The following is a 20800-nucleotide window of genomic DNA, read 5'->3' on the forward strand; positions in this document are numbered from 1 at the left end:
CCGAGCCCGCGGGGCCCCGGGAGCGCCCTGAGGGGGAGGGGGCGGGGCTTAGAGCCACACCCACAGAGAGGGGCGGGGCTTAGCTGGCCGTGAGGTGCCGGCGCGTGGACGGGACTTAGAGAGGGGCGGGGTTTAGCGTGCAGGGAGGGGCCCAAAGGCGAAAAGGGGGCGGGGCTTGGTGCTGAGGGGGTGGAGCGTGGCCGAACCCTCGGGGACGGTGGACAGGGGTGGGGCTTAGGGCCACGCCCACACTGAGGGGCGGGGTCGGCACACAGGAAAGGCGCCCTGAGGCGGGCGGGGGCGGAGCTTAGGGCTTTGTGGGCGGGGCTTCGCTCTCTGTCAGCCCCTGGTGCGAGGGAGGGAGGGCGGGGTCACGGGTGGGGCCGGTCCCGTTACACCCCCGGGCCCCGTTTCCAGCCGGAGCCTTTTCCTGGCGCGCGGGGAGGGGGCGCCGGGGCCGCCATGTCGCGGCTGCACCAGAGCAGGTCGGTGTCCGTGTCCGTGTCCGTGCCGGGGCTGGGCTCCCTCGCCTCCTCTCCCTGCCGGGGCGGCTCTGGGGGCTCGGGGTCTCTGGGGGCTCGGGGTCTCTGGGGGCTCGGGGTCTCTGGGGGCTCTGGCCGTGCCCATCCCAACCCTTAGTGACGCGCGCGGCTCCGCTCCCCTCAGGATCGCGGACTTCCAGGAGGTGCTCGGCGAACCCACGGTGGCCCTGGCCAAGCTCCGCGAGCTCTGCTTCAGCGGTGAGTGCCCCCAGGGAGGGCTGGGCAGGGGGCTCGGGCTCGGCGGCGGCCCTGAGGTGGTGCAGTCTCCCCGTGGGACCCACCTGGACAACCCCGGCAGCGCCCTGGGGAAGCCTCGGGAGCAAAAGCGCTGCCGGGACGGGCTAACGTGGCTGTTTCTCTGTCTGGTGTTCCGCAGGAATCCCCTTCGATGGTGGGCTGCGCTGCCTCTGCTGGAAGGTGGGTTTTGCCCCGGGTGCTTTTGTTTCTTGGGGTTGGTGAAGCACACGTACTGGTTTTTATGGGTGCTTAAAATCGTAAACAAACAATCAGTCAATTCAGAGCTTTAAAAGCCACTCGAAGTCAGCAAGAATTCGGGGAGATCAGCACTTTGCATGTGAGCAGAGCCTCGTTTTTAAGCTGGGAGAGCATTTTGGTTGGGTTGGCTATTGATCAGTCCTGCAAATAGGTCTGTGTTGGAAACCAGTCCCTGAAATACTTCTGGTAAAGTGCTTGGCTTTCTGGAGAAAGCTCCCAGTATTTTCAGAGAGCCAGTTCTCACCCCATGTTTGGTTGGCTCATCCTACAGTTGTAGCAGGTCATTTAACACTGATTCGTGTGCATCTGTCCCCTGTGCAGATACTCCTGAACTACCTCCCTTTAGAGAAAGCCTTATGGAGCGCTTTGCTGAAGAAACAGAGGTGAGGACATTGGTACTTTGTCCCTTTATTCCTAATGATGTCTGCAGAGAAGAAGAATAGTCCTTAAATAATTAAGTACCTTCATAAAACGAATTGTTCCTGTGTGGAATGTGCTGTTCTCTCAGCTGCCTGGTGGATTGACCCTTTCAGCTGAACTCAGCTGAGGAGAAGGAGCAGGATGAGACAGAGAGATCTGTTTAGACTCTGTGAGCTCACCTTCACCTTATCTACCTCATTACAAATTCCTCTTCTCTTCCTTAAGGGATCTCTATTCCCAGTTCCTGAAGGAGATGATTATCCAGCCTGGGATTGCCAAAGCCAACCTGGGTGTTTCAAGGGAAGACGTGACCTTAGAAGATCATGTGAGTGTTGTTAAGCCTTTGTGCTGCAGAAAATTCCTCACAGCTCTAAACTCTTTTTCTGGAGTGTGGACCCCTGGGCTGCTCTTGGCTCTGTTCCCACTGTTGTGCCCTTGCCAGCAGAATTGAAAGTTCCCAGGTTACCAGCACTTGTATCTTTGGAGCCTTCAGAGTGAATTATTGGCAAAGCACCAGTAGCTCTGAAAAGGGCTGTTTCCAGCTGTGCATGTCCCTGCTCCCCCAATTTCAGGCTCCCTGCCCAGGCTGTGGGTCTCCCAGGGAAAGGGAGAGGCTCCTGAGAGGCACCTGTAGCAAAGAGAGGCTCTCCTGGGAAGTCAGGTCCTTGAGTGGACTCAGAACAGGTTAATCCGAGCAGAGGATTGAAAAGAGGCAGGAAAGTCAAGCTGGACTGTGTCCTGAAAGGCAGGAGACACACTTACTTCTAGTAATGTTGCTGGCTTTTTTTTTTTAATGGACTATTTCCTGAATCCCTTGGCTTTTTGCTTCTCTGAAAGTGCTGTTAAGAGTGTTTGTGTGGGAGGAGGGAATGGAGTAACTGATCAGAAGAGAATGTAAAATGATACAGCTGCCTCCATGACCACCCTGAACGCTCACTCCTCTCAGTGATCTGCCCTTCTGATCCCTGGAGCTTTGGTGGTGTAAAACTGGTGTGTCTGTAAAACCACACAGACAGGTCAGAGTGATCTTTGAATCCCTTGGAATGTTGCTTTTTGTTTTCTTGGTTAGTTGTTAACTTTGTGTGGATCTTGGTGTGGAGGGGGGAAGGTGTGGAGGAGGGAGTTAAGTTTATCATATTAGGAAACTAGTCAGTACAGGACAGGTTGTTCATGGAATATGTATTTCCTTTTTCCTGGGCACAGGGGTGGTGCTTAATCAGCATTCTCAGAGCTGAGATAGAAGGGGATACTTGTAGCTCATAAAGAAAACACCAAAGTACTGGGTGGGTGGATAATTCTTACCCCAAGTCCAAAAACTATCTCCATTGTACAGAGTTGGAGCTGCAATCAGGAATCTCATTGACATGAGACAGGATACCTGGGAACAAAATCATTGCGACAAATGAAAAAGGGTTGAAAATATGAGAAAAAACATGACCCTGATGCACTAGGACTGGGCTGGTGCTTTGTGGCAGAGGAACAGCAAGAAAGGATTTTGATACATGTGAAACATGTTTGTTCTGTTTCTGTTGTTTCTCCCTTTAGCCCCTCAATCCCAATCCAGACAGCCGATGGAACACTTACTTCAAGGATAACGAGGTGCTTCTGCAGATAGACAAAGATGTCAGGTGTGTGAGGCACAAGTTTCTGAACCCGAGAGGTTCTGGTAACAACACACCGTACTTTGAAAACCGAGTTTAATATTAAACCAGGCCTCCCATTCGACGCGGGGCACCTCCTTCCTCCTCGTGCCTGATTTCCTTCTGTGTCCATCCCAGGAGGCTGTACCCTGACATGGCGTTTTTCCAGCGCCCCACGGACTATCCCTGCCTCCTGATCCTGGACCCCCAGAACGAGTTCGAGACGCTGCGCCGGCGGGTGGAACAGACCACGCTCAAGTCGCAGACGGTGGCGCGGAACCGCAGCGGGGTCACCAACGTGAGCCCGGGGCTGGGGCTGTGCTGGGGCACGGGGCAAGGCCTCGGAACTGGGAAGGGGAAGAGTGTTCCTTCTGCTATTTTATCTTTCTGCTTGTGCAGTGAAATTAAGGAAATACCCCAGCAGATACTGAGCAGATACTGAACACGTTGTAGGACCAGTCGATGTGTGTGACAGACAGCAGGGAATTAGGGCTGGGTTTCATTTTAAGGATTGTTTTTTTTCATGACTTCTACCAGAAGTTGAAGTCATAAGTTGACATGTGCCCTCCTATATAGAAAAAAAACACTGAAGAGTTAATTTACCATGAATTTATTATGAGTTTACATAGTCATCAAGCGCTGGAGCTCAGAAAGCTACAATTAGGAGAAGAGCTGGGTATCTGCTGAAATATCTGTTGTCCCTTCCCTCTTTCCTGAGGATCACAGCACATGTGCTGTTGTGGAAGGTGGTTTCTACCACAACAGATCAATACCTTCCCTCACACTACTGACAGAGTAGAACTATACTGGTTCCTTGCTGTGTGGGATCACGTGGTGCAATGATTCAGGGAAACTGTGTGTTGCTGCACAGGCTGATTCATTCCTCAGGGACAGCAGCACTAGGATTCCACTGCCTGTGCGCTTCCCCTTTCTTTTGGTACAAACTGCCCAAATTCTTTTGGGGCCTGTGTGTGTTTAATGCCAACCTTGGCACGTGTACTAAATGATCTGTGCCAGTCGGTTATCCTGATCCAGCTGTGGGTTTTGCCTTCTTTTCCAGGTGAGCTCCCCTCTTAAAACCACCCCCAGCTCTCTGAGCGAGTACGAAGTGCTGCCCAACGGCTGCGAAGCTCACTGGGAGGTGGTGGAGAGGATCCTGTTCATCTATGCCAAGCTAAATCCCGGGATAGCCTACGTTCAGGGCATGAACGAGATCGTGGGGCCTCTTTACTACACCTTTGCTACAGACCCGAACAGCGAGTGGAAAGGTGAGGGACCCTTCTGAACTCCCAGTAACAGCTGTTGTACTGGGAGTTCTCTGCATGGCACGAGGAGTTTTGGGGATCAAAGCAAATTGGTAGGAGCTGAAGGGGCTGGGAGTGGTGAGGACATGGGAAGTGAGGATATTTGATGGGGGGAGGTTTGTTTGTTGTCCTTGGGTCTAAGTTGCACTAAATCCCTTTAGAAGCTCTTGTTTGCTCATACTTATGTATACACGGTAAGAAAAGAATGGAATGGGAGGACTTTGCCTGTTGCTTCTACTTTGTGGAAGCTCTGAGGGTGTGTGCTGGTGGCAGGGAGAGCAGATGATGTTCTTGGGCACAGATAACTGGTTTGTGACCTTGTGTCACGGAGACCTTGTGTTGCACACAGGGTCTGTATCTGCAGTGGCTCTGTAGACATTTCTAGTTAGAAAAGAAAGAAGCAAAAAATGGTTGTTGAGCCTTGTGCCAGACCAAGCAAGCCAAGATCTGGTGGGATCCACTCCTTGAATCCAATACAGCAATGAGATTATGGAGCAGGAACAATTCTGAAGCTGTGTTCCTCTGTCAGTGGTGCTTCCTCTCTTCCCCCGTGACTTGACTTTCTTTCCCCAGAACATGCTGAAGCAGACACCTTTTTTTGCTTTACCAATCTGATGGCTGAAATTCGGGACAACTTCATCAAGAGCCTGGATGATTCTCAGTGTGGTATCACCTACAAGATGGAGAAGGTGTACTCCACCCTAAAGGAGAAAGATGTGGAGCTATATCTGAAACTGGTGAGGAGCCAGGTGTTTCTCTGGGTCTGGGGTGGGATGGGAGGAGTGGAGCTTAACAGTGAATGTCAGCCAGTTTTGTTAAACTGTGCTTGAAGAGAACAGAGAGGGGATATGAAGGCTTTGCCTGTGGGTCATAGAGACTTATCTATGAACTGAAACAGCCTCTCCTTGGAGCGAGCCCAGGGTGAGCTGACACAGCAAAGCTTCCTCCCCTGCCTGGCTCTGGAAGCAAACAATGGTTGTTGCACAGCTTCCAGCTGGGAATCCCAGGGGACTTGGCCATGATCCTTGGTCACCTGTGTTGAGCTGGAGCCTTTACTCTCTTGTGGTTATCAGGCAAAAGATGGGTTTGCTGTAGAGTTGTTCCGAATTTGAGGCTGCAGAACAAAAAACATTCCTCATCTCCATGGACACGTTTCTGTTGCCATTGGCTGCCCTGACAGCACTGACTTAAAATGCATGGAGATCGTTCTAAAGGAAAAGTGAAATCCAGTGAGCTGGACAATCCCACCCAGCCAGTTCTACTGTTCTCCTTCATTCAAAGGTCTCTGAGTGCCTTGGGTTTGCGGGAGTTTCGTAGAACATGTAGAAGGCAGCTTTTGTTACAAACATCTTCAGTCTTGTAGTCCACTTGGTGTGAAAGTCCAAGGGGGATTTGGAAGGGAAAGCTGTTCTTGTTGCTTCAACCTTCACCAAATCACAGTGAGATCTTTTTTCCATCTGTAAAAATTAGGATATATTTCTTTTATAGTCCAAAGGATGGGTTGTCAGGACAGGGACACAACCCACAGTGTTGGCTGGTGGCTGATGTAGTAGGGAGAAAATAAACTGCTTAATGTGTGGCTGACAGGAAATGGTCTTGGCCATGCAGCAGCTGGTCCTTGAGAACGTCAGCAGGATCCTGAACTTGTTTGAACTGAAGTTTAAACTTATGGTCCCTTGGATTTAACATCAGAAAACAGGAAAGTTTCAGGCTGGAAGTGCTTACAGCATGTTTTACTCACCATCAGTGTGAACTGCAATCCATCTTTGTTTCTCTTTTTGAATAGTAAACCTTTTGATAAATACAGGGCTTCTGGGAAGGAGAGGAAATCCTGACAAACAGTGGCTCTGCTAGCGGGGGAGGGCTGCAGCTTTGCAGATAAAATGCTGTTCAAATGGGAACTTTACAATTCCTTGGCAGGTTCAACGGAACTAACACAAATAGTGCCGTTAGGGAGAAAAGCTTCCTTTACTCCATGGACAGAGGAGGATTTTCTGGCTTTGCTGTAGGTGTGGAGCGTGGCTGCACTGAAAATCTCTCAGTCTGGAGAGTCTCCAGAGGAGGCAGAGGATTTGCTGATGCTGCAGGAGGAGCTGGGAGCTTAGAGCAGGGAGGAGACGGGGATGGAGACACGGGGTGCATCTCTTGCCTGTAGGGAGCTGGCCAGGAGCACGTATTCACTCTTTGCCTGGTGCCTGTCTGACAGCAAGAGCAGAACATCAAACCCCAGTTCTTTGCCTTCCGCTGGCTGACGCTGCTCTTGTCCCAAGAGTTCCTGCTGCCAGACGTGATCCGGATCTGGGACTCCCTCTTTGCCGACGACAAGCGCTTCGACTTCCTCCTGCTCGTCTGTTGTGCCATGCTGACGTAAGTACACAGGGAGCCCCATGTTCTCCTCTTTCCCTCCTTTCCCTAAATCCACTGAGTCTTCTGTAGGTGTGTGTTAAAGCATCTGGTGAATAGGTTACAGTCACTGTTCACACGGGTAGTGGAAGTGTTTTCAAAACCTCTGTAAGGGCACAGCGTAGTCTGTGCTTTTAAAGTTCCTCTGTAAAGAGTCAAAAGTAGCTGGAATAATTTCCGTCTTTCAGACTCATCCGGGACCAGTTGCTGGAAGGAGACTTCACTCTGAACATGAGGCTGCTACAGGTAAGGATTAAATATAGTGGGCATAGGGAGCAGTTTGAAAAGTCTCAAAATAGTACTGTGAGAGAGGAGGATGGTATGTGAGAAGGCAGGAGGGTATGCTTGGCTCAAGAGAAGTACCATATTTCTGATGTCTGCATGCAGGAAAATCTGCAGGGGTCCTGCAGCACACTCAGTAATGAGAGGGAGAATCTTTTGCTTGTGCACCCGTTCTAGCCTCCAGAGAAATTGAAATAGACTGCAGGTTTCTAATGTTTGTTTGGTTTGCAAAAAAAATTGAATAATTTTGAGCAAAGATGTGAAGCCCTATGTAACACATTTTGTTGGCCAGAGGGTTTTGTTCTAAGATCTGTGAGAGCCTGAGGCTGGAAACGCCTGCACTGCACAGTTGGATATCTCAGGTTCTGCCAGTTCCTGCTTTAGGCTGTGCAAGATACTGGCTTTGATAAGGCTGTCTGGCATGAAGAGAGCCCTGGGGCAGCCCAGCTTACTGCCTTTGGAGGACAAAGTAAAACGACAACAAACCTCCTTGAAGGGTACTGAGGTTTGATCAGTTACAAAACAGGAAACTGTAGCTGTTAAGGGAGTAACCGAACGTGGCAGTGTGTTATTATAGGCCAAGAATGTTGTTGTCAAGGTTTGCTCTGCTTCAGTCAAACAGTCTGTACCAGGAGTGCTGGCTGGTCACTGAAATCCCTTTGTTTCTTTGCCATAGGATTATCCTATCTCTGATGTTCATTTGATTTTGAAGAAGGCAAAGGAACTTCAGGATTCCAAATAGTCCATGGGCCTAACAAAAGGTGTCAGAGAAGCTGTGGCAGTGGATCTCAGGAGATGCCTCCATGGAGTGTGGTGCACTAAAGCTCTTCGTGGTCCCTGCAGGACTTCAGGTTTTGTTTGGGCTAATGGCCACCTTGAAGACTTCCTTCTACTCTATTTATTAGGTCACAGACTGATTACTTCCCCATCTACTTGGGTCCTGCACTCCAGATTTTTCCAAGTCTCAATGCCTCTTTGCTGTCAAAAGCAGTTCTTTGTATTTTTTTTTAATGACTTTAAGTTTGGAGAGAAAGAAATCTTCTGTCTGCATATCCCTGAAGGGATGGACTCCTGTATCATGGAAGTAACACTCAGAGTAACTTCTGATGGGGAAAGGACAGACTGAGTCCAATGAATTTTGGTGGGTGAACATAGAAGGATCTTCCTCCTGTGAACAGAATGTATTCCAGTGAAGTCACACAGTCTGCCATTCAAGTAACTTCTGGATTCTCCTCCCTCGTGTCTGCACTTGGCCATCCCTGAGGTGTGTGAAGAGGAAGATGGAATCAGTTTCTGGTGATTGGACCCCTTTGCCTGGGAAAAGAACTTGGGAAGGTGAGATGGGAGGACATGGTGACAGCTGGTGGCTTTGTGCACTCAAACTGCCTGAATCCAGAACCGCCTTATCAACGAGGTCTCCCTGAAATCAAGACTGGTGGTTTTAATCCCTGAGTGTAGTTCCAAGTCAAGCCTTACTACGCACAGCCTTAGAGCAGGATTGTTGCTGCAGGGGGGCCTCAGGCTGCTTTCCTGGCTCTGAACTGGAGCATATCCAGCTACAATCAGGATCCTGAAACACAAGAAACAGACACCTGATCATGTGCAATGAAGACAGAAAGACAAATGTGTCATTGCAGGCACAGCACTGGGGTTTTCTGCCTCAGTGGCTCACATAATACTACCCTGCATTGAGCTCTGGTCACACTAACCTTGGTATTGTCTCAAAGTACTTCTTGCCAGGAAGAGATGTGGTAACAGTTCTGACCTAAATAAGAGTCCTTTTCTGGCACAATCCAGCAGCTACACAAGAACCTGTTATTAGTGACTGCTGGGGCTGATCCACTGCTGTGTGCTGGTCCTATTGGAGTCAGCCCTGAGTTGGACACTTGTTCCTCCTGAGAGAAACCTGCTGTACTTCAGATACAGTCAAGCAGGCTCAGGTGAACATGGACTGAGACAAACTACAGAGGGAACTGCTGACCTGCCCCACTGTCGAGCTGAGCAGAAACCCTGAACCTCAGAGGGAGACAGTGCCAGCACCCAGGTGCTTGGGTGGTGCAGAAGCTCTTTATTGAACACTAATCCAGCGTGCTTTTCCCTTTCTTTCTGTGCTGTGCTGGCTCACCTCTGTGTGGCTCTTTCACACTGCAGTCTTTGGTATTTATGGGTATTAATTTGTTAAAGGTCAGTCTTTGTTAGACCTACTTAAGCTACTGCTGGCCTAGAGTCAACCTAGCAGGAGGGATGTGGGCAGCCTTCAGCTTTTCTTACTGGTGTCGTTCCCTTCACTGAAGGCCAGTTCTTCACAGGCTGCTGTAAATCTCACAAAGGTGTGTGGGGAGACTGCAGGACAGGTTGGTGCACGTACCTGTGTTCTTGTTGGCAATCCCAAGCAATCTCTGCCTCTTCAGAAGATGCTCAAGTACCACAGGTGCAGCCAGGTGTTGCTGCTGTGTTGCAAGAGCAACTGAAGGTTTAAAGCAATCTGTAATTAATACCTGTGGTAACACTATCCCTCTCTTCTGCAATCTTTTCTAGAGGGTACAGTTTTCCTCCAAGGAAAATGGGACAGGTAGACCACGACAGCTCTGTAATGTCTGCTCTAGTCACTGAATGGATGTTCTTCTTTCTGAGCTGTTCCAGGTGGTCCCATGGACTCAGCTCTTGGGGTACCTGCACTAGGGAGGCTGTTGGCCAGACCTTGTGTGGCCAAACAACCACCTGGGAGGTTCTCTCCAAATGTAGAACCAGAGGGGGTCACACTCTGTGGCAGAATTGGACCTTCTCCAAACACTTCTGCCTCAGAACTGCTCTAAATGCTGCTGCAGCTCTCCCATTCCATGTACAAGCTCTGCTCTCACCTCCCTGAATATCTGGCCTGGGCTGTCCACTTTGAGTCCCCCTGGCAAGTGCAGGGATTCCCTTATGCTGGATTTTCTCACTGGTAGTGGGACCATCCATGGAGGTTCCTGCTCTGAACAGCTGGAAGTCTCCTTAAAGTAACCTTGAGGAAGCAGCAGGCAAATCAGGATGAAAGCATTACTTGGTGGTGAACTTTGCACGTTTTCAGAGTAGCTTTGTGCCCTGGAGGTGACCTGCCTGGGCAGGAGCTGGGCTGGAGCGTTGCACACACTCAGGGAAGGCAGAGGGGACGTGCAGGTGGCTGTTGGGTGCGGGTGTCTTGCTGTCTTCTCCCTTCTTTGGTGTCCCAGGGCTCATGTTGTGGCACCTTACCTTGGGGGGTGACAGTAGCTGCCTTAGAAAGGAGTCTGCAGTGGTTTAAAGGGATGTGATGAGAGCTTTGGCTGCTGGAAAGGTTCTCTAGGATAAATTTTGTAGCCTTATCCAGACTATGGCTGCTAAATTGATTGAGTTCTTTGGGGGGAGCTTGGAACATCTTTAAACCCAGACAGGCTGGTTCCCACATAAAAAGCTGCTTTATATTCTTCCTTTTTTCCCTCTTGTGTGGTAGGACTTCTGTCCTGCTGTTGAAAGGAGTTGACTTTTCAGTGACTGGGGACCTTAATTCTTTACTCCAACACTTTCTCCTTTCTTTAAGAGCAAAACTGAGGGGAGAAGAAAAAGTCTTTATTACCAGCTTTTGAATCTCCTCATGAATCCCTTGGCTTCATTCCTCAAAGGCTTTTGGTGATTTATTTTTGTTGTTGTTGAGATGAGATGATACTTAAATAGTGGTTCCTTTCTTGTGTGACCAAGTAACAACTACTCCAGCCTTGAGATGTTTCCACCTCTGCTTTCTTTCAATCCTGCAGGGTTGGCTGAAGGAGGAGTTCTTTGAGGTGGGAGGTGAGGACAGGACACTGTGCTGGGTGTGGGGTAGGATGAGCCTTCCCTGGGAGGGACAGGTCTGCTCTACCTGGAATTCAGGAAACTCTGTGGCTTGGTCAATCAGGTAGAAGCAAGAGGGTACTAGAGATCAAGTTGTTGGTGGTGGTCATTCAAAGGACTGATTTGTGTGACCTAGACTGGAATTATTCACACTTTGGCAGCGAGTAGAATGAAGGCCAGAAGTTGCTTAAGGGGTGTTTGGGGAAGCAGAGGCTGTTTTCCCTTAAGGAATGTCAATCTTTGTTTTAGCTGTTTGGGGCACTCCTCTAAAACGCCCTTTCCCCAAAGAAAGGAACAGATAGCACTTTTCTTTTTTTATTCACCTTGCTTGGAAAGAATTGCCAGAACAGTGTGTAGTGAACACTTTATCACTCTAAAACTCCTTCCTCTACGCTTCTTTTTAAACGCTATTTTTATAACGCTTCCCTAACCAAACGGGCTGACTTCGTGCAAACCTCTCCCGGTGCTGTGACCGGAGTTTGGGCTGTCGTGTCCATAGTGGGAGCGGCTGGGCCGGGCCGTCCGAGCCTTGGGGCCCAGCCATCTCCTCCTTCCCGACATGGTTTTGCTTTCCCTTCCCAAGCGCGGGAGCGGTGCCTTTCTCCCGGGAGCACCCGCGGGCGCTCTCGGCCGCGGTGTGAGCGCGGGTCCCGCGCCTCGCTGACCGCTGAGTGCTTCTGTTCTGTGTCCCGCTCCCTCTCCCGTCCCGTCATTCCCGGTAAATCCTTTCCCGCTCCCATCCCGGGATCGCGGGGTCCGCGCTGTCCCCGCACCCGCGCCGTGCGCGCGCCGCCTTAAAGCGGCGATGCCGCCGCCTCAGCGCGGCCGCCCCCGGCGCGGCCGCGGCCCGTTTTAAGCGCCGGGGGGCGGTCCCCACCGGCACGGCCATGCTGCGGGCGCGCTGGGCGCTGCCCTTCGCGGTGGGCGCGGGGCTGGGGGCGGCCCTGGCCCCCCGTCACCGCCGGGATTCCCCGGATCCGCGGGGCGAGGCGGCCGAAGGGCTGCTGGCCCGGCTGCCCGTGCTGCCCGCCGCGGCCGCGGCCGACCTGCCGGCCCCGCCGGGCTCGGGGCGCACCGAGCTCAGCAAGTACGGGCTGCCCGGGCTGGCGCAGCTGCGGAGCCGCGAGTCCTACGTGCTGTGCTACGACCCGCGGAGCCGCAGCGCGCTCTGGGTCATCGAGCAGCTCAACCGGGACACGCTGAGCGGCGCCTCGGACCGCGCCGCCTGCGACTTCCAGGAGGACGACTCGGTGCACGAGTATCACCGCGCCACCAACGCCGACTACCGCGGCAGCGGCTTCGACCGCGGGCACCTGGCGGCGGCCGCCAACCACAAGTGGAGCCAGAAGGCCATGCGGGACACGTTCTACCTGAGCAACATCGCCCCGCAGGTACGGTCCGGAGCTGCCCCGGCCAAGGGCAGACGCGAGAAACCACCTGGGAGTGGCGCTGTGTTTGTCCCTCCGGGCAGAGAGGGGGCAAAGTCACCCGGAGGTGTTTCCTGCTGAGTTTAACAACTGCAAAGGCACCTGCACGTGCCTCTCGAGCCATGGGAGACCCCTTTCAGTGCAGTTAAACACCTGGACAGACACTTGCAATAGTTGTGGGCTGAGCGATGGGTCCTGTCCTGGGTGTGCAAACCAGGACCTCACTGTGCACAGCTTCCAAAGCAAAGGTGGTAGTGGAGATTTAGGATTTTATGGTCTCTTCTGGAAAGTGCATGGGGCACTGTGAGATGCGTTAACAGAAAAAGCAGGTGTGTTACTCTGAACAGTGACAAAATACCCCTGCAACTCACCGCTGGTTGTGTTTCTAGAATCCTCACTTAAACCAGAATGCCTGGAATAACCTTGAGAAGTACTGCAGGAGCTTGGCAAGGCACAACAGGAACGTCTATGTCTGCACAGGACCCCTCTTCCTGCCCAGGTAAATACAAGGGCTGAGCTGGGATGGCACTCGAAGGGTGCATTGTGCTGGGAAAGGAAAACAGGATGAGGTGCTCCTGCCCACTCAGTAGGTGAGACCAGCTGTGCACAGAGGTTCTGTGGAAAGGTACTTTCTTAGGATTAGGATATAGTTTGTGCATTTCCCATCCAGTTGATTATTTCATGAGTAAGGGTGGGTTTCTTGAGCTACAGTACGACCAAGTTGCTTTTGCTTGCAGTCCTTAACAATTTAGTAATTACTAGATGATTAGATTAACAGATTTGACTGCAGACCCCATTACTGCAGAATAAAGCTTCCAGGTTTTATTTCATGGACTACCACTCCACTTAAGGGCACGACTTTATTTGCAAAGATCTTCACGTAGCGCTAAAGAGCAGCTGTCTCATGTTGAGATCTCTTCAGCAGCAGGAAATAGCTTGGAAGGGCTGTTACAGAGAGCCAGCAGGGAGGGGTTTGGGGGGAGCAGACCCAATGCACAGCTCAGCCTCCCTCTGTCACGTAGCCTCTGCTGCCGGGGGGTGGGAGCTCACTTAGGGGGGTGTTGGAGGGCTGAGGGGGTGGAGGTGGCACCAGACTGGGAGATAACCTGGGATGTTGCTGTCGGTGCAGGACGGAGGCTGATGGGAAGATGTATGTCAAGTACCAGGTGATTGGGAAGAACAACGTGGCCGTCCCCACCCACTTCTTCAAGGTGCTCATCTTGGAAAAGGAGAGTGGGGAGATTGAGCTGCGCTCGTACGTGATGCCCAACAGCCCCGTGGATGAGAAAATCCCCCTGGAACGGTTCCTGGTCCCCATCGAGAGCATCGAGAGAGCCTCGGGGCTGCTCTTTGTCCCAAACATCCTGAGGAGAACAAGTAACTTGAAAGCCATCACAGCTGGGAGCAAAAGTTGAACCCTGACTAAGCAAATCCAGGTATCCCCTGGGAAGGGACTGACAGCAGTGACCCACAGAATCATAGTTCCTTGTGCAATTTTAAATGTGGGAAGAATCAAACCAATGCTTCTTTCTACCCCTTCCCCTCTTTTGTGTGACAGTGAAACACAACACACAGCAGATCTCCAGGGAGGTCCTCCAAAGACTCCTGGGCACTTGACACTGTAGCAACTCTCTAGACTAGAATCTGTCCCTAATCCACTGCTCCCCTGGAGTTATGTGAGGCTCGTTAGGGCACAGAGGGAAGTTACTAATTTTTGCTGTTTATCAGGGAAGGAGGGGAAGCAAGATGGGTGCAGTGGGAGGAGAGGAGAAGTTCCTGCCTTCCTGTGGCCAAAGGATTGTGTGATTGTTTTCTTTCAGAAGATGGTTTTAGCAGTAAAGCTTTGACCACCCATGGTATTGGTTGTTTCTTATCTGCTCTCACCAAAGCTCTGAATATCTCAGCAGGAGAAGGGAAGGACAGAACCAACTTTTCCAGCTGCTTTCCTGTCTGAGCTCACTGTAGGCAGAGCTTAAGGCATCACAGATGGAGCCAAACTGTAACGAGCTGATGTGTTTTAGTGCTGAGGCCCAACTGAAGCTCCAGCTCTTCCTGGTGTTGGGAAGGATGGAGCCTTGGAGTTGAAGGGGGGGCTGGGGAAGTCATGCTGAGGCAAGAGCAGCTTCTTGGCATAAGGATTAAGCTTTGACTTCCTTTCAGTCTGAAAGCCACATGGCTCCAGAGTCACTGAGTGTGCAGGACCTCTGCACAGAGAGTGCCCATCCTCTACATGAAGTCACACCTGGATTCGAGGCAGCTGAGGTTCCATACTGCTTTATTCCCACCCCAGATGTCGGAATTGCTGAGATCCAGCCTGCTGCCAGGCTTGTCCCAGCTGCTAGGCCATGCAGGCAGGAGGGCACGGACTTGCTCCCAGCAGCAGCTGAATTCTTGGCTGGGCAGCACTGCCAGCTTTGGTCACGCTGTGCCTCGGCCCTGCCAGGCTCTTGGAGTGACTTGCCCAGCACCCCTCGTTTGAAGAGCCGCCTCCCTGAGTCCTCAGTGCCTGCCAAGGTCAGTGGTTTCCCTTCCCTTCAGCTGTCCCTGGTGTCTTCACAGCCTCTTGGATGTGGGGTCTGAGTGCAGACAGGGAGATCAACAGCGCTTCCTGGAACAGAACGGAGTCAGAGCTGCTCTGAGAGCACCAGGCAAAGCAGCTGCTCCCTGAGGGTCACTGGGAGCCACCCGTGTTACTGCCACAGGCAGAAACCCAGCCCTGCCCTGGGCACACCCTGCACCGTCAGCCCCCCACCTCTGTGCGGATGGTCCTGCTGCCCTGGCCGGGGCAGGTGTTCAGGTAGAAGTCAAAGAGTGTGCTTGGGTCGGTGACCTCCAGGTTTGGATCCACATCAACCCCGGCTTCCAAGCCTTCAAGGCCTCCAAACACAACAAGGGCATGCCTGGGAAGAGGACAGGGACAGGGTGAGAGGGCAGAATCTGCAAGAAGCAGGCTCCTTTCTTTTATTCAGGTGTCTGGGTCTGCTTTCAAGCTCCTGTGTGCTGCTGAAGCAGGGAGCTGTGTCCCTTGCTGATGGTGCCCAGTGCAGCTGCCTCCCCACAAAAAGCCCTGCAGCACTTGGCCAATGTGACAGTCCCTGCTACCAACTCCAGAGAAACAGGAAAGGAATTGGCCTTGACCCGGGGTACTTCCCCAGCTTCTGGGACGCAGACAAATGTGCCTTGGTGTAGAAGGGAGCAGCAGAGCACTGGAGGGAGCCTGTGGGTAAGTCTTGCACTTGGATCTAGGAGCATTCCAGCCTGGGAGGACACCAAGGCTGCAGTGCAGCTCTGCTGCCTGCACCAGCCTTGCTGGGGGCTCTCAGAGGGGCCAAGCAGGTGGGACACAAACCTGAAGGAGGGGAGAGTGACGTGGTCCACGGGGCTGCCCCGCTCCGAGGTCCCAATGGAGAGATCGTAGCCTTCCTTGAACGGGCACTCGGAAAAGACAGCACCTGGGAAGCACAGTCAGGGGTTATTGCTGCAGTGCCCTCACCCATGTGCCTTCTGGACAAGGTGAACTAGTGCCACTGGTGCATCAGGAGACAGAAGAATGATTCCTCTTTCCCACATAATTCCCTTGCTCTAGGAACCTCCCACACCCTTCTCAACAGCAGCACCTTCTCCTCAACGCTCATAACATTGGTGCTAGGAACTATTCCTTGACTAATAGTTTTCCAGTCAACCAGAACTCAGGAAGAGGATTTTTCAGGGCTCTTGAGCTCAGATGTCACTGCTGGCTCTGGTGGGAATGAGTGGGATGTCGTTATCATGGAAACTCATCTGCTACTGTGCAGCCATTTGGAGCAATGGTGAGTGGAGATACAGGGCAGAGTTTTGGTGGGTGACTGGCCCCTAAATTTGGCTGCCAGATGGCTGCTAACTGCATGTGTAAGCTGCCTTTAAGACAAGAGAGATTTCTGTGGAAGAGATATTAATATGTTTAGCCAGTAGGCCTGAAATTGGTGGGCAAGCTCAGGCAGAGCCCTGACAGAGAGCAGGGAATCCCTGCCAATACTCACTCAGGCAGGAGGCAAGGCGGACACTGTACCCCCAGTACAAGCCCGAGACCGTCCGGGGGTGGTGTGAGGACACCACGGTGCCTTTGTGCACTTTGGCTTCTGGAAGGGAAGCAAGGAGATGATCAACCCCTGCAATCTGGTGAGATTTGACCAGCGATTTCTCCTGGGGTGGGGCACTGAGTTGGTGTACAACACGACCCTCCCTTTTTCCAGAATGTGAAAAGGGATTCTGGGAATTCTGCGAGTTCTGGAAAGTGTGCAGGTGTGTTTGGGGTGTTCACTGTTGGTCAAAGAGGCAAGGTAAGGGTGTTACTAAACTGTGTGTGAAGGGAAGGTGTAGAACTGTTGGATACCTTCAAACCTGTGCTATGGAAGGATCAGCTCCTGCAGTTCATAGATGCCACTGGAGCCATGGATTACCTGGATTCTGGGGCTCCTCCAGGCGCACGGTGACTCTCAGACCAGGGTTCAGCTGCTTGTCTATCTGCACCTCCTGCAGTGACAGTCACCATCATTGTCAGGTATTCTGGAAGTACTGGGGAAGGTGGGGAAGGAAGGGAACCCTCTCAGGAAGTGGGGGTCTGTTCCAGCCTGGAGCTGGAATGAGGAGCACTGCGTGTGGCTCAGGGCCTTGGGCATCACTCTGAGACTTATTTTGCTGCTCAAAGGTTCAGCTGCAGCAGTGAAGCAACAATGTGCTGGAATAAGCAGGGCCTTCCAGGGGCTTGGGAAGCCACAAACACTGGAGAGCCAGAAGGGACAAGACAGCAACAGCCTTAAACCCCCTGCCAGCCCGCTGTGGCCTTCAGAAACCCAGCAGTACCCACCCTGCCTGCTTCAGATCTGCCAGAGAGACAAAGGGGATTGTTTTGGGGATCTGTGGGTAACAGACATACCTTCCTCATCCCACAGTTAACAAAAGAACCTCTGCCTGGCTTCGATGGCCGGTCCAGCACGACACCCTCCCGGTATTCTGAGTCCTCATCCACCCGCATGTGGTGGGGGCTGTCCAGGGGATTGAGGAGCCCTGGAACAGCACACAGGGAAGAGTTGCTGAGAGGAGGACAGTGAAAGTGCCCTCCTGCCTCCTCCCTCCCAGTGTCCCAGAGCACCTCACTGGCTCGGTGAAGTGGGAACAGTTATTGAGATCTGTGTGTCCCACACAAAATGAGCTCAGGAGGGACAGAGACAGCTGGATCATTACCTGCAAACTGCAGATCCTCGTGTTTTGGAAAAAAGGTTTTCCTCAAGTACCTGTTACCAGAGAAGGCTGAAATGTGAAAAGTTGTTTTTATGGAATCCAAGCCTCAGTTCCAACCCTGTCCTGAGTCAAAGGCGCTGAGTACAGAGAAAAGCAGGCTTAGCTTCTTCAAATCCCTGATCTACCTCTAAAGGTATTGTGCAGGTTGTATCCTGCATTCACTGCTCCTCTTTCAGTTAAACTCCTGAACCAGACAAGTGAAACAATCAGATCCTGTGTTCCTGCATAATGATGTGATACAAACAGAATTTGCCTCCTGCTCCCACAGCCTCTGGTGTGAGGTACCCAGGGCAGTTGGATCTCCTGCACAGTCTGACCACGGTGGACTTACTGAGGGCACTCCAAGTACTGCAGGACCCGAGCCAGCTGCACACAAGCGTTGCCTTTCCTCCCAATTCCTTTGAAGTCCCCCTCCACGCTCCTGAAAGAAAAAGAAAGCAGCTTGAGGACTCAGTCTGAGGTTGGTCAGGTCTCTGGAAGACCAAGCTTTGCTTCTTAATCTGAAAATAGCAGCACACCCCTTCTCTCAACCCTGCTCATCTTTGGAACTCTCTCCATAAGCCAGGTATCTTTTTCAGTTTTGTTTTTTGATCTTTGTGTGTTGACACAACCTGGCACTTGGATGGCACTGAGCTCGATTCTCCAGAATTGCAGGGTTTGACCAGTTAGCACAAGGGCAGGTCCAAGTGAAAAGCTGAAGGGCACAAATTATTCTTCTAAAGAGATATAGGCATGTCCTGTCCCTCCCAGCAAGGTTTAAGACTACAGGAGAACTTCACCTCCTGCTGGTTTGTCATCCCTGTGCTGGGATAAAACAATCCTGGTTGCCAGGGCTGTTCAGTCAAAATCTTTTCCCAGTGGTAGAGGGGTCCCTGTAATCCTGGCATTTGAGGGAGGTCCAAACACTTGCATGAGGTACACACAGTTCCTTCCTGGCCTCAGCTTAGTAAAAGACTGAAGGAACTGAAAGCTGAGAGGAAACACTTTGTGCAGATCAGGATGGTTCCTCCTTCATAGAATCTCAGAATGGTTTGGGTTGGAAGGGACCTTAAAGTTCATCTTTTTCCACCCCCTGCCATGGGCAGGGACACCTTCCACTAGCCCAGGTTGCTCCAAGCCCCGTCCAACCTGGCCTTGGACACTTCCAGGGATGGGGCAGCCACAGCTTCTCTGGGCAACCTGTGCCAGGGCCTCCCCACCCTCACAAGGAAGAATGTCTCCCTAAAATCTCATCTAAACGTGCTCTCTTTCAGTCTCTCCCTTACTTCACATCCTCTCCCTGCTCATCAAACACCACGATCTCGTCCACGCAGAAGATGGCGCAGGCCCGGCCGATCTGTCCCGCCAGGTACGTGCGGAGCTCCAGCGACTGCGCGTTGTTCAGGATGGAGCCCGGCAGGGCCACGCTCAGCGTGTGGCGACGGCCTGGGGACAGAGAGAGCCGTGAGAGAGAACCACGGCTGGGGGAGCAGAGCCACGAGAGAGCCATGGCCTGACAGCTGATGTACCGCATCACAGTTACTGCTTCAGCTGCAGCTGTGGTGGGGGAAAAATGCCCTCTGCTTCTTACATTTAATCCCAGATTTTCTCTTAAGAATGGTCTCTCATGCAGTGCTCGCTGTTCGTGCCTGTTTGGGCATGTGGACTGATCCATACTGAACCTATGAAGTGTCACCCTCCCTATCAATCTGTAACACTGACTGGCTTTTAAGAGCCCAAATCTCCCAGCTTTTTCCACCCACGTCTCCACACCGGGTCGCAGCGGCATCACCTCTGTCTTCCTTCTGCTCCTCCTTCTGCTCCTCCTTCTTTTTGGCCTCCTGTTCTGCCAGCTCCCGCACCCGCTGTTTCTCCAGCTTCTTCAGCAGCTTCATCTCCTTCCATTTCTTCTTCTCCGCTTTCCCTGGGGCGGGGAACGGCGCCTGGCGTTAAACACCGGTTTCACCCTCCCGCAGCCCCCACGTGTGCCCGGCCTTCCTTACTCTCCTCCTTCCAGCGCCGCCAGTCCACCTTCCTGTCCTCGACCTGCGGGGAACGGAGCGCGTTACCCCTCAGGGCCGTCCCCGGCGTCCCCCCGTTCCCAGGGTCCCCCCTGCCCCACCTGCGCTCCCCGGGGCCGCTTCCCCACGCTCCCCTCGGTGTCCGCCATCTTTCCCGCGCTCTCGGTCACGCCCCCCGCACTGTGATTGGTCGGACGGCCCTGGCACCGCCCGGGGGGGCGGAGCCCCGGTATCACGTGGGCCTTGCTTAAGCGCCCGGCGCGGGTGCGAAGCTAAGCCGGGACCGCCGCGTTCTGCGGGCGGATGGGTGACCTGAGGCGACGCGGGAATATGGGAACTGCCGTAATTTTATGGTTGGTCAGATTTTTAGCTTCGTGCTTGTTCAATGGTGTGAGTGACCTTTTACATCCGAGGAGGTCTAGTTCACGAATAGAAACGTTCTGAGTGGTTGGGAGCAAATGTTCCTTGGGATTGCAGCTGTTCCTTGAGGCTTCTTCTCATTTTTTTCTTTTTGAATGCATGTCATCTGTGGATCTCTTGAGATGTGATTTTCTGGAGAGTTGTGCTTCATCCCCAAAACAATAATAAAGATTAAATGCTGGCTATAGCCGTTAGCAGGGTCTAGGGGTGTGTATGTAAAATTTAGGCAGCCACATCTGTATCTCTTTGCACAAGCACTGCTTGTGTGTTGGACAATGTGGAAACGCATCCTGCCCCTTGCAGGTTGTGCCATGGCCTAGAGCAAGAGCTCCCACATGTGGGGGCGTTGCAATTAATCTTCATGTTAATAATCTAATCTCACGGTTCTTTCTCTGTTTCAGTAGTTGCAGCTCTCCCCATGTTTGGTAGGTAAATGGGTGCTAAAGGGCTTTCAGCAGCACCCACCCAGGCTGTGCAAGCAGGTGAGCCTGGCATGGGCCACCAGTGAGAGCAGGTTTGTTTGCCTCCTTCCCCCGGTCCATGCAGCTCTGGATCCAAAGGGATCAGTCCCATCAGCTGCAGCCCAGTATGGAAAACCTGTGGAGCTGCTCCCTGCCAGCCTGGGTGGGACGAGCAGCCACCACCACAGGACCCAGTACAAGTGTTGCACAGGTGACAGCAGCTCTCCAGGAGAGCTGTGTCAGCCCTACAGTCAGTACAGAGACATTGACTCTTCCA

The 20800-nt window shown here is 52.4% G+C and overlaps 3 protein-coding genes across 3 annotated transcripts; 2 read left to right on the plus strand and 1 right to left on the minus strand.

The window, feature by feature from the left end:
- The first annotated feature begins 407 nt into the window (after nt 1-407).
- TBC1D13 (TBC1 domain family member 13) lies at nt 408-9598 on the plus strand. Its single transcript, XM_027729870.2, has 12 exons — nt 408-485; nt 667-740; nt 919-959; nt 1359-1420; nt 1683-1782; nt 3003-3085; nt 3236-3395; nt 4158-4365; nt 4975-5138; nt 6608-6768; nt 6993-7050; nt 7763-9598. The coding sequence occupies exons 1-12, from the start codon at nt 463-465 to the stop codon at nt 7826-7828; spliced, it is 1200 nt and encodes a 399-aa protein (XP_027585671.1). The 5' UTR covers nt 408-462; the 3' UTR covers nt 7829-9598.
- Nucleotides 9599-11413: 1815 nt separating this feature from the next.
- ENDOG (endonuclease G) lies at nt 11414-14221 on the plus strand. Its single transcript, XM_027729874.2, has 3 exons — nt 11414-12326; nt 12752-12861; nt 13492-14221. The coding sequence occupies exons 1-3, from the start codon at nt 11823-11825 to the stop codon at nt 13775-13777; spliced, it is 900 nt and encodes a 299-aa protein (XP_027585675.1). The 5' UTR covers nt 11414-11822; the 3' UTR covers nt 13778-14221.
- Nucleotides 14222-14620: 399 nt separating this feature from the next.
- On the minus strand, nt 14621-19796 carry SPOUT1 (SPOUT domain containing methyltransferase 1). Its single transcript, XM_027729873.2, has 12 exons — nt 19744-19796; nt 19625-19667; nt 19414-19545; nt 18908-19067; nt 17974-18063; nt 17586-17635; nt 17278-17408; nt 16802-16874; nt 16382-16480; nt 15712-15814; nt 15115-15262; nt 14621-14970 (listed from the first exon to the last, which is right to left on the minus strand). Exons 1-12 carry the CDS (start codon nt 19789-19791, stop codon nt 14878-14880), a joined length of 1170 nt encoding a protein of 389 aa, XP_027585674.2. The 5' UTR covers nt 19792-19796; the 3' UTR covers nt 14621-14877.
- Between the last annotated feature and the right edge of the window lie 1004 nt (nt 19797-20800).

This window comes from Pipra filicauda, unplaced genomic scaffold (assembly GCF_003945595.2).
Source record: "Pipra filicauda isolate LSUMZ 115617 unplaced genomic scaffold, ASM394559v2 scaffold121_size3267253_pilon, whole genome shotgun sequence".
In the NCBI taxonomy this organism is placed as follows: domain Eukaryota; kingdom Metazoa; phylum Chordata; class Aves; order Passeriformes; family Pipridae; genus Pipra; species Pipra filicauda.

Coding starts and splice junctions, on each gene's coding strand:
- TBC1D13 (XM_027729870.2), top strand. CDS start 463: ATGTCGCGGCTGCACCAGAGCAG. Junction 1,421..1,682: donor GCTTTGCTGAAGAAACAGAG/GTGAGGACATTG, acceptor CTCTTCCTTAAG/GGATCTCTATTCCCAGTTCC. Junction 3,396..4,157: donor ACCGCAGCGGGGTCACCAAC/GTGAGCCCGGGG, acceptor CTTCTTTTCCAG/GTGAGCTCCCCTCTTAAAAC.
- SPOUT1 (XM_027729873.2), bottom strand. CDS start 19,791: ATGGCGGACACCGAGGGGAGCGTGGGGAAGCGGCCCCGGGGAGCGCAG. Junction 19,668..19,743: donor AGCGGCCCCGGGGAGCGCAG/GTGGGGCAGGGG, acceptor CGTTCCCCGCAG/GTCGAGGACAGGAAGGTGGA. Junction 15,263..15,711: donor GTCACTCTCCCCTCCTTCAG/GTTTGTGTCCCA, acceptor TCCTCTTCCCAG/GCATGCCCTTGTTGTGTTTG.
- ENDOG (XM_027729874.2), top strand. CDS start 11,823: ATGCTGCGGGCGCGCTGGGCGCTGCCCTTCGCGGTGGGCGCGGGGCTG. Junction 12,327..12,751: donor TGAGCAACATCGCCCCGCAG/GTACGGTCCGGA, acceptor TTGTGTTTCTAG/AATCCTCACTTAAACCAGAA. Junction 12,862..13,491: donor GGACCCCTCTTCCTGCCCAG/GTAAATACAAGG, acceptor CTGTCGGTGCAG/GACGGAGGCTGATGGGAAGA.